The sequence below is a fragment of the Curcuma longa genome, chromosome 8 (assembly GCF_044706935.1).
Source record: "Curcuma longa cultivar G26 ecotype Majalengka, Jawa Barat chromosome 8, ITB_CL_G26_1.1, whole genome shotgun sequence".
In the NCBI taxonomy this organism is placed as follows: domain Eukaryota; kingdom Viridiplantae; phylum Streptophyta; class Magnoliopsida; order Zingiberales; family Zingiberaceae; genus Curcuma; species Curcuma longa.
This window is the reverse complement of record NC_133868.1, coordinates 11,557,832-11,569,758: the sequence shown is the minus strand read 5'-3', so window position 1 is coordinate 11,569,758 and position 11,927 is coordinate 11,557,832. Positions and strand designations below refer to the sequence as shown.

Below are 11,927 nucleotides of genomic sequence, written 5' to 3'. Positions count from 1 at the left end.
ATTCGTTGAAAATATATATTTTTTTATTTTACTTTCGCCGAGGAGGAGGAGGAGGAAGAAGCATCCCCATCAACCATCGTTTTCTTTGTCAAGCACGGAATGGATCGTGATAGAAGACTAGACCCACCAACCTTTTTGAATTAACCGAGGCAGCACGTGCGTCACGTGCACGTTACAGAAGAAAGAAAGAAAGAAAATTAAACAGAGGAGGAGTTCAATGGCGTTCGCCGCGGATGCGACGGGCGAGTTGGACGTCCTTGGGCATGATGGTGACGCGCCGGGCGTGGATGGCGCAGAGGTTGGTGTCCTCGAAGAGGCCGACGAGGTAGGCCTCGGCCGCCTCCTGCAGCGCCAGCACGGCGTGGCTCTGGAACCGCAGGTCCGTCTTGTAGTTCTGCGCGATCTCCCGCACCAAGCGCTGGAACGGCAGCTTCTGGATTAGCAGGTCCGTGTTCTTCTGGTACTTGCGGATCTCGCGCAGCGCCACGGTCCCCGGCCGGAACCGGTGCGGGCGCTTGACCCTCCCTAGCACTGGCTGAGACATCCTCGCTACCTTGGTGGCGAGTTGCTTGCGGGGCGCCTTGCCGCCGGTGGACTTGCGTGCGGTCTGCTTCGTGCGAGCCATTGGGGAACCAGTGCTGATGTTGGTTTCAGAGTCGATGATGGAATTGGTAGGCGTGGAGAGGAGATATAGAGACGGTTCGATCACAGGAACGCCGGTGGGACTGGAGGTGGCGGTTACGAACGAACGAACGTGGGGCGAGACGGTTGGTCGGTTACGATCGAGAGATCGATCGGAGGGTTTGAACTTGCAGAGTCCCATGCTTCATGCGCGCGAGTGGTTATTCTCATGGCCGTCGGCGAGGAGACGCCGTTTTCCTTCCCGGGCGGTTAATTCGGATGCTTGTTCACTTACACCTGTCGATCAAGACCTTCAACATCTTCATAGCGAAAGATCAAGAACTTACACCTGTTGATTGACTTGTGGAGAAGTCGGTGGTTTTGGACTCAAGTCAAAGTTGTCTACATGCGCAAAAGTCAACTCCGACTGGTACAGAAATTCAACAAAAGATAATGCTTAAGATAGAACTTGCATAGCTGGTAAGGCCTTTGGTCAGCCATACGGAATTAGATTCAAAGGATAATACAAAAAACTTAAAATCTAAATTCATACATCAATATTATTTTCAAAAATAATTTATCATTTTCAAAAAAAAATATTTATATTAATATTTTTTAATATTATATCATCCTTTCAAAAAATAAGATTCGAAAGATGGAATATTAATTTGTTTTATATCAAAAAATTATTTTAATAAAAAAATAGCTGTAAACAAATTAATAAATTAATTTATGCCCCATTAAAGAGTATGTTTAGTACAAACAACTGCCAGGTGCCCTTTACTTAAGTAAAAGTGGAATATACCATATTAGCAGTTCTACACAGTTGATTTCATGATCATGTATGAAAAATCAGATGGGAGAAGGTGAGAGAGAGGAAGGAAGAGTAAATAGGGGAAAGAAACTTTAACCTTATTTGGAAAGAAGTGAGGGAAGAGGAAGGAAGGGTAGGGAAAGAAAAATTTTAACCTTCCTTACCCATGAAAAGAAAAAAATTTTTACACTCCAATTTAGGATGTAAACAAAGAGAAGGTAACTCTAAATATTATTTATTTAAATTTTATTTCTATTTTAAAATTTTAATTCTTAAATAATTTATTTAATTTAAATTTTTTTAAATTTCTTTCACTGAATCTTTTGTCCGTTTTTACATCAATAATTTTTTATAAAAATATATATATAAATACTGATTTATCCTTTTCGTACCAAAATGTATAGATTTTATATTTTATATATTTATTATATGTCTATTCATTATTTTTTAAATTTTTTTTATTTATTTAAGTCATAAATATTAATTTTAATTAATCTCACAATATGATTTTGATAAAAAAAAATCTTATATCTATAGATTTAATGAACTATATATATATTTTTAACATTAGATTTATTTTAAAAAATAAAAATATTTTTATAATTTTATATATTTAATTTTTATTTTTTTCTTCCTTTCTAAAATAATAATTAATGGACCTTTTTTTTTCATCTTATATAAATAGAACGTATATATATATATTTTACTTTCCCTACCTTATCTCACCCAAACCGAGCATATGTATTTTTGGTAATTTTTAAAAATTAGTTATTTATGATAATAAAGTTAAAAATTACGCGGTTTTAACGCGCAGACAAGCCCCTTGGCCCGTTCCCTCCCTCGTGCCTATCGGTGTTGTCACTCCCGCGAGGACTTGACTTCGACGACGACTTCGTTATCGATAGAAAGGGGGGCTCGGGAGCGAAACGATTGCACCAGGGATTGACGACGATAAGGAGTGCACCAAACCGCCCACCAGATCGCTCTTCCTTCCAGGCAGGCGATCGAACTGGACGGAGAGAGGTCAGCCATGTTTTCTTCTCTTCTTTTGCGGTTTTTTTTAGGTTGAGCTATGTGATTAGGTTTGTTATTCCATACTTTTGATTCGTTCCGGCATAGAATCGGATAAGGTCGTTTGTGGTCTTCGAAACTTAATTGCCCGATCGTCCTCCGTCTCCCTTTTCGAAGCTCCTTTGGATCGGATGATATATCTGTGTCTGCATAGGTAAGATGCGATGTTCGGTCCTTGGACTCGGCTTTTGCACTATTTTCCTGTTTTAGGCTATCGTTTTTCCCCCTCCAGTATTGCGGAGTAAGGGATAGTTGGGAATTTTCAACCTCTGCGACTTGAACTATGTTCTTCAGCTTGTCAAGTCAAGCTCAAGCATTTCAATTTAGTATTTGTTTCTTGGTATCCCACCACTTAGCTATAGCCTGTGCAAATATCAGGCCAGAGCTTTATTGGTCACTTCAGCTAACTTGTCTCCTAGGATACATTGTTTATGTATGGGATGTGCTAGGGTGTTCTGAGTGTACATTACGCACACAGACTAGTTGTACATTAGAAATAGCTCTTTTTTGCCGTTGCTTCTTTCTTCTATCTTATAGGCCATTGGATATACTTACGATTAAGGATGTCATTATTTGGCTAACTTAATATAGTGTTTATATATTTACCATAATTAATATTCTAAGAAGGAATTGTATTTGAGATCAAGGTTGTAAATATCCATCTGAAATTGCTTTTTTAACCACATATTGGATTGTTAATGTCATGGTAATTTTAGTTTATTGGGATGTATGTTAACTTATACTGATGTGTTAAGAAAAGGGTAAAACTTTAAGAGTGGATGCCTGGAAAGACAGTAGCTTTTAGAGTTCACCTTGGAGAGCTTAATCCAAAAAAGAAAAAGACTGCTATGTTTAGAAAGAAAAGACTTCCTAGTTTGACTGTGACATTGGTGTGATTAAATTTTGCACTGATTTAAACTAAGACACTAAAATTCAACTCATATATATTTGTGAAACATGATGATCTACAAGCAAAGAACACCATCTTGAATTACTCTTTCACAATAATAGTAAATTTGGCATTTTTTCAGTTAAAAGAGTGTTCTAGTAAAAAGCATCATTGGTTTGAGCCAAAACTGATTACTTAAAACACTTTCCAATGTGCTATGGTCTGGGAGGAGTTACCCCTCCCCAATCAGAACAAATTTTTAGTTTAAACTTAGCAGTCACACTACATGACATTGTACTTCATTTCATTTTGCTAATGCATTGTTCTTCTGAAGAAAGCAGCTAAAACTTTTCATGGTTCTGGTTCCACTTATTTTCTGCTTCTGTTCCCACTTTCCAGAATAAAATGATGATTTAAATAGTAATATAGTTTGATAGTTGAAATTGTAAATATAAACTGCGGTCTTTACATTGTTCATATGAACTATTTGCCTTCCATTTTGTTGTTATTATCCTGTCTACCTTTACTTTTTGTGTTATTACTTGATCTCTAGTGTGATAATATTTGTATATTCACATGCAGTTGAATCATTTTGGATGGAAAAATTAAGTGCTTGTTTGCCACCTGGGTTTGGTTTTCACCCGACAGATGTTGAACTTATATCTCACTATTTGAAGTTGAAAATACTAGGACACAACTTCGATGAGCTTATACCAGAGGTGGACATATACAAGCATGAGCCATGGGATCTACCTGGTAATTTTGCACCTGTAATTTTGTTATTCATCACATACTAATGTTTTTTGCAATGGACTTGATAATGATCTGAATTATTTCTGACAATAACAAATAACTTCTGGATCTGCAGGATTTTGAATTAAAAATTTAATTAATTTATAAACTTGTATTAAGACTGCAAAATCCATTTCACATCAACATTAATAATTCACACAAGATAATAATGGTTTGAATTAAAAATTTAATTAATTTATAAACTTGTATTAAGACTGCAAAATCCATTTCACATCAACATTAATAATTCACACAAGATAATAATGGATTCTTAACCTGTTTGGCATTATTTCATTGCATTATTCCTAGCCACAGATCAAGATCTTGGACTATGCCAATGAACAATCAATATGTATCAATCCCAGCCTAGTTAGTGCATGAAACTTCATCTCTAAGATTTTGTGAATTAAAACCTTCTTTAATTTATAAACATGCAATAGGACTGCAAGATCTCTTTGACATTAAAAAAAAATAGAAATTAGAAATTCACACAACATAATAATGAATACTCACAAACTGTTCGACTGTTTGGCATTATCAAATCACATTATCCCTTTCACTTCACCATTTGCTCTCTCCTTCCTCTTCTCATCTATCCACCCAAATCAGACTCCTAGGTTATTCACTTAATATGATCAAATAACAATCCAACAATGAAGTCTACTTGATTTAGCTCGAGTGTAGGCTTGGGAGTTGGAATGGTACTTTGGTTAAAGGAAGCTCAATGTGGAGGATGAAGATGGATCAGTATTCTTATCTTGCCTTAGTTTCCAGCCCACTTCATATAAATTAGAAATAAGTCAGATGAAAAAGTAGTTCATTCAGTTCGGATGAGGTGGTCAACAACTTTAGCTGACATTATTCCTTCATCAAAGTAGTCAAGATGGAAAAGAGGTGGGAATTTTTGATAAAGGGAAAAATTGGCAGCTCTTGGTGATGGGAAAAAGTGGATAATTTCTAGCGAAGGGAAGATGTGGTTAATCCTAGTAAAGGGTAGAGGTGGATAATTCCTGATAAAGAGAAAGAGGTGAATAATTCCTAGTAAAAAAGAAGAGGTGGAAAATTTGTAGCAATTACGGAAGAGGTGCATAACTTTTGGTCAAGGTGAAGAAGTGTATAATTCTTGATAAAGGGAAGAGGAATGAATTTGATTTAGACTGATCCTAAGCATTCATTCTCCGAATGAGAGTTGATGTTGGAGAAAATGGTGGCTTGGGCGCATTATGATCGAACAACCAAGAGACAATTACTTCTCATCTTGGGATTCATCTATTTAGTCTCTCTAAAAGCTTGAAGCTATAGCTGATTGTCCCCTCTCAACATTGTACTTGACCCCCTTTTATAGGCCCCAAAATGAGCACTCAACTATTGAGAGTGCATTTGGCCCTTCATGCAGTGGTATCTTATTGGCCCCTTGACTTTGACCTTTGATATATGTCAGCTACTCAGCTCATATGAATTAATCCTTAAAATATCAATAACTAACTACTCAGGATACATGTCATCATTTCAATAGGTGTTTAATAAGTGGGTAATTGTGCCCACATTAGTTACTCCCTATTATTTTTAGTTTTATTAAGCGACATTTTTTCATCATCTCTCTTGCGTCATTCCCCAGTTAACTCTCTTCTTGCTACTTCATTGTCGTGTAAATAGTGGCACGGTATCGTGTAATCCTCATTTGATTTTCACCAATTCCTTCCTCAATTCTATCCATAATTGTTTTATGACTGTTTTAATGCGTTGAACTCGTGAACTTTTCCTTGTTTATGGTTAAGTCAACATTTAAGGACCAAGCACTTTTATAATTGACATTTTCCCTTTAATTCATAGTAGGTTGGATGGACCTAAGGCCTTTTACTCAGATGTATCCTTTATGACACTAGAACTCATTTACTCATCTTCATTCAACACAGTAGAGTTTACCCACATCAATCCTCTTTTATCTTCTTTTTGGAGAAAGTTGTCTCTCTTCCCAGATTGATGCAAGCCCAAGTTAATGTGCAGAACTAGATTGGCATGGTGAAATCACAAAAGACCAGATCTCTTCTTTCTTCCCCTTGTTTTCTCTCCTTCGTCTTTCCGTCTTAGGTCTTTCTTCTCCTGATTTTTCTCTTTCTACGTATTTTCTTCCATTCTTTCCTAGCCTTGCAACTGGTGTACCAAATCAGCACAAGTGACTTGTGTAACTGGTGGCTGAAATATCAAATTTTGTTGCTACCTAGCATGGCTATAGACAACTTTAGAGATAAATATATCACATAGTGTCGTGCTTCATGAATATTATCTCCTTTTTCGTTTCTTATGTTATATTTTAATTTCACTGCAGCAAAATGTCTTCTTGACACCAGAGATAGCAAGTGGCATTTTTTTGCATTACGTGACAGAAAGTACCCTAACAGTTCTCGTACCAACAGAGCAACAGAAGAAGGTTATTGGAAATCCACAGGCAAAGACCGTAACGTGAAGTCCCAAAACCGAGTATTAGGCACCAAAAAAACTCTGGTCTTTCATGCAGGTCGGCCTCCATGTGGAAAACGCACTGATTGGATTATGCATGAATATCATATAGGTGAAAAAGAGTATAAGGCTGCTCTCAACTCAAAGGTAAATCTTTTGCTTTGGATGATGGACACCATTTGAGTAAAACATGTTTTTCTATCTGAAATCTTTTAATTTAGGCATGTTTCAAGCCTTGTTAGTTTAGACTTGAATAATATGCTAGCATAATCTTATGCAGATTCTTCGTAGGAGTGAAAAAACAGAACACAAGCATAAGCAAATTTTCTTGTACAAGATTCTTTTCCTCCACATATTCTATCATGTACCTTGTGCAATTTCTAATCTGTAGAAAGATTAAAATTAGAACCACATAACTATGCTGAAAAGCTAGGTCTAGTATAGTTGCTCAAATATTGATTTTATGGCATCATGGATTGTCCCTACTTTGTAAAGTGTATAATCATATTGGTTTAGAGGCCTAGATCAATGTGCTACCATTAATTTGGGTATAGGGTCTCGGCATTATAGAACATGTTACATATAGTTTCACGACTCAACCGTTTCATTGCACTGGGTTGCAATAGTTAGCATTAAAGTATCTATATATGGAGCCACAATTAAACTACTTAGCCTTTTTATTTCAAATGATTATGAAGTATGAGTTAGTCTTCCTACCTTGACAAGAACATCATATGAGGAAGATCTTGCCAACCTGTATCAGAAATGAGGAGACTACTTGCACCTGTTGTCTGTTTACAACTTATTGCGAAAAAGCACCCTATTAAAAAAAAGAGCCTATGCATATATTCATACTGTTAATGCTCACCTTCACATGTGGGCAGGTGAACTGGATTAGATTGCCCCAAGCCCAACATGTGGACTAACTCAACCTTACACCAATAGGATTTGACCTCAGGAATTCCTACTCTAGTTCGCTGATCATTTATACCAAAAGCTTAGCGTTAGATACTCATCCTCATCATCGCCCGACATAGACTATTTTAGGTTCAACTACATTAATCTTATTCTTCCATTGAATTCTGTGTGAGTATATATTACTAGCAAGACCCAAATCAATTAAATCACAATTTGTTGTGTTAAATAAAGATTTCTTTTGTCTTCCTTTACCCTCTTACCCTTTCAACTCCAATCTATTCAAACTCATCTAATTAGAAGAATTAAGTTGCCTTTGAACACTTCCATACCATCAGAACTTTATTTTCCTCATTTTACCATTTATTGAAGTTATACCTGATTGCTAGTAGATAATTAACTATAGATACTAGTCTGAGTTTTATATTCTTAGTATCTCCTATGATGTATTTCTGGATTGGTTAATATTTAATCTTTTTACAGGATATTTTTGTTCTTTGTCGTGTTACTAAGAGAAATGGTTGGGAATCTGAAGAAGGTAAAATCGCCCAAAATGCAGAACCTCTGGTCTTCAAGGAATCATCTAGTCACTCAGATGACATAGATGATATTGACGCATGGGTTGCTGAACTCTTTGATCCCAACTTCAGTGGTCCTAGTGAACCAGAGCATGAGTCGGAGGTATAACTCAATCTCTTACAATTAGATATATGTTTTACTGGGAACTAACCTGGTGGTCTGTAGGACCCTTCATCTTCAAAACATTCTTGGTTTCAAGATTTTTGTCCTAGCAGTTCTTAGGTTCAGAAACTTAGTCTCTCACCATGGTCTCAAGAGTATTTAAGAATTTTGTCACTTAGCACAAGTCTACTTAGGCATCAAATATTGATTTATAAGAATAAGAAATGAATAAAATAAGTTTGTGATTCTCCATTAGTCCATTTTGAGTAGTCAGATGAGTGCATGTCAGTTCAATACTGTGTTGCCAACTCTACTTGGAACTGATCTTTAATTTCACCACTCAATAATCTTTTTTATTTTCCTAATGGTACTACTCTGTCAAAAAAGGTCACTATGAATTTCTCTTTCATCTCTTCGTATTTGCATATGTTGCAAAATTCTTTGCTGAACTGTTGTAGTTTCATCATTTTGCTAAGCCACTTCAATTAAATGACTCAATTCTATCAGGCATCTGAAGTCTGGAAATACCCATACCCAAGTTAGATATATACGTAGTCATGGTTGTATACTTATCTTGAGATTTTTGCAGGGAGATCTTAGTTCTGCTCCGACAAAACAGGAGCCACTGGATACTTATCTTGATCCAAATGCTGAAGAAAACATTGATTTCCTATTAGAAGATGACTTCTTTGATATCCTCAGATCTGGCTGCTCTGATAACTTAAGCCTTGGTGACTCTAAAATTGGAACTGAGAATCCTGTTAAACAGGACTCTGTATCACTTGGTGACACTACTGCTTCTTACTCTTGTGAGAGCCCCAGAATTCAGATTAGACGACGCAATGAACACTACTCAGCTGATGGTCCGTCTGAGAGGATTAGACTTCAGGTTAGCAAGATGCAATCAACGAACACTCAGTCAGTCAATCACTCTGTCAAGTTTAGCAACAAAGGGTATCATCGTGATATGAGCAGAAGCGATAATAAAGGTTTCAATTTCAACCCAACTTCATTGGCTGGGCTAAACTGGCTTATCTTCAGTGCCTGCCTTGCTGGATCGATTGCTCTTATAATGTATTTTCTGTTCCCTGACGCTCGGTACTTCCTGACTAGCTCCTCAACTCCTCACTTATAGTTACAGCATGGATAGAGCTTTCTTCAGAATTTGTTCTAAAAGGACTAGTCTGCATTTACTGCTATTGTTTCATGTATAGGATTATAACTTTATCATAGGTGGGTCTATCTTATGGCGACTCAGCATGGATACAGATGTAAATTCGTCATCTTTAAGAATATTTTTACAGAGTTTTTGATTTGATAAGAAATCTTACATAGAACATTTTTGCATGCAAATCATAATTCGGAAGGGACAATCTTATTTCTTTTTCTTGGACTGCTTCTCCATATAGTTTCTCCAGTAATTTATGCTCGAAGATTAAGATCTCAAATTGTTTTTTTGGGGATCGAAATTGGATTTGAAATTAATTTTCAAATTTTCACCCGACAATAATTATAATTTTAAAGTGTTATTGTATGTTCTATTTCATTTTGGTGCTTACATGCATGTTTTAAGGAGTTTTAACAATTAGCAAAAATGAAATTAGTTGGATTATCAGTAGCTTTTTAATTTGATTTTTTGGATCTATTGTTTTTCAAATTGAGTGTATTTTCCTGATTATGCTATACATGCGTCATTTATTTATTTATTTATTGTCAAGTAAAATAATCATCGCGACTGCTTAAGAATAAAATGATAAGAGCTAATATTACTTAAAGAGTATTTGTACTCAACGGCCTAAAAGAATTTTACATACTCCTACACTCTTCAACAAAAAGGGAATCCTGTCATTCCAGCGGTCCCACACGATTGGAGAATTCGTCATCCAGTGATCCCACACAATCGAAAATCCATCACCTCAACGGTCTCACACGATCGACTATATACTCCTACACTCTGATACTAGAAGATAAAATAACTGTAAACATAGTAGCATTGCTAAACTAATCACAATGATGTTACAACATATTGTTTGTTGCTTTATAGACAGTCATTGTGGCAAAATGTTAAAGAGAAGCCTGTTTATTTCAGCTTCAAACATGATTTACTAGTTATTAAAACCGAAGCAAACTGGTGGTTTGACCGAAAAATTAAATAAGCATCCTTTTTTTATTTAAAATTCCTCTTTCAATAGCTTCGAAGTGAATAAAATCAACACTCTTTTAATTTTCTAAAAAATAGCTTCTTCATTTAAAAATCTTCTATATATGATATTTAATTTAACATTTAGAATCATGTATAATAGATATGTCATTTGAACCGTTGAACAAAATTAAAATAATTCAAAATACTAAAAAAATATCTAAAATATTCTAAATTGATATAAAATGAATAATTTTATTTTAAAAAATTAAAAAATTCTAATCCACCTAAAAAATTAGATCAATTAGATTATTAATGTTTAAAAAAATTTATATCAAATGTTACCCTGCATATTCATTTATGAATTCTTTCTGAGCATCTAATATTTTTTTTAATTTAGATTTTAAGATTTAATATTTAAATTAAAGAAAATAAAAATTAAAAAAATTAATATTAGGCATTTACAGGTTGGTCACAGATGAATCAGGTAATAAAACTCTCCAAAGCGTAATTAAAGATAACTTTAAATTGTTATCAACTTTGCATGTGAAATACATTAATAGTCGAAAATTTAAAAAGCATCATTTTTTGATCTATTTTGCAGTTATTTTGTATATACCAGCACCATTTTAAAATTATTTTGTATAAAATAATTCCATTTTAAAATTACTTTGTACAAAAAACCATCATCTGTTTTGTATAAAATAGTTTTAAATTAGTGTTATTTTATTCAAAATAGCTCTAAACTGAAGTATAACAAAGTATTTTAGATAGAAAATTATAAATAAAATATTATTTCGATATAATTTTTAAAAGAGTGGAAGCTTGTCAACTTTTTTTTAATAAAGATAAGAAAATACACTCTTTTAATTTTTTAAGAAAAACAAACTGAGTTTAATTATGCTTTATTTCCTTCTGGATGCGGATTAATAAGGAAAAAAAATTCCAGTAAAAAAATCCTCAAAACAGAAAAAGAAAAAGAGAGAAAAAAATTCTACTAAAAAACCGACTTAGTGAACTCACCCGAAACGGGCGGCCATGCCTCCCTTACGAAATAAACAATAGAAACTTTTTGTAAGAAAAACTTTCTTCAATTTTTAAATCTATCCTCCCAAATAAGGGTCTTAGAGTCGCAAATGACCTAGTTAAAACCTTTCTTCAATAAAAAAATGAAATCATCATTTCAACAATTCCATACGATCGACTTCACGATCATCTATAAAAAAATAAATTAAAAATTTATAATTAACCACGATGAAAAAAAATATTACATCTACTTCGATCAAAATTCAACTTTTATGCACTTCAATAAATCTATCATATCGTAACCAATTCAACTATGCTCCAAAAACAAATCAAAACCCAATTTAACTTCCAATGCAAAAATCACAAGATCTAACAGGTTTACATAAAAGAGTCTTGTTAATATTGTTATGGACCTTAAAACGATAGAAATACCCTAATGAAGATATAAAGGGTCATATCCATGACATTTGATTAATATATGTTGAGACAAACGATTTTTAATCCCAATTTCGGATATC

At 34.5% G+C, this 11,927-nt stretch overlaps 2 protein-coding genes across 2 annotated transcripts; one reads left to right on the top strand and one right to left on the bottom strand.

The window, feature by feature from the left end:
- Window positions 1-214: 214 nt before the first annotated feature.
- On the bottom strand, window positions 215-625 carry LOC141834032 (histone H3.3a-like). The gene has a single exon (XM_074721493.1). It carries the CDS (start codon window positions 623-625, stop codon window positions 215-217), a length of 411 nt encoding a protein of 136 aa, XP_074577594.1.
- Window positions 626-2,290: 1,665 nt separating this feature from the next.
- LOC141833689 (NAC domain-containing protein 74-like) lies at window positions 2,291-9,560 on the top strand. Its single transcript, XM_074721177.1, has 5 exons — window positions 2,291-2,458; window positions 3,978-4,151; window positions 6,517-6,794; window positions 8,046-8,243; window positions 8,833-9,560. The coding sequence occupies exons 2-5, from the start codon at window positions 3,992-3,994 to the stop codon at window positions 9,376-9,378; spliced, it is 1,182 nt and encodes a 393-aa protein (XP_074577278.1). The 5' UTR covers window positions 2,291-2,458; window positions 3,978-3,991; the 3' UTR covers window positions 9,379-9,560.
- Window positions 9,561-11,927: the final 2,367 nt, after the last annotated feature.

Coding starts and splice junctions, on each gene's coding strand:
- LOC141834032 (XM_074721493.1), bottom strand. CDS start 625: ATGGCTCGCACGAAGCAGACCGCACGCAAGTCCACCGGCGGCAAGGCG.
- LOC141833689 (XM_074721177.1), top strand. CDS start 3,992: ATGGAAAAATTAAGTGCTTGTTTGCCACCTGGGTTTGGTTTTCACCCG. Junction 6,795..8,045: donor AGGCTGCTCTCAACTCAAAG/GTAAATCTTTTG, acceptor ATCTTTTTACAG/GATATTTTTGTTCTTTGTCG. Junction 8,244..8,832: donor AACCAGAGCATGAGTCGGAG/GTATAACTCAAT, acceptor AGATTTTTGCAG/GGAGATCTTAGTTCTGCTCC.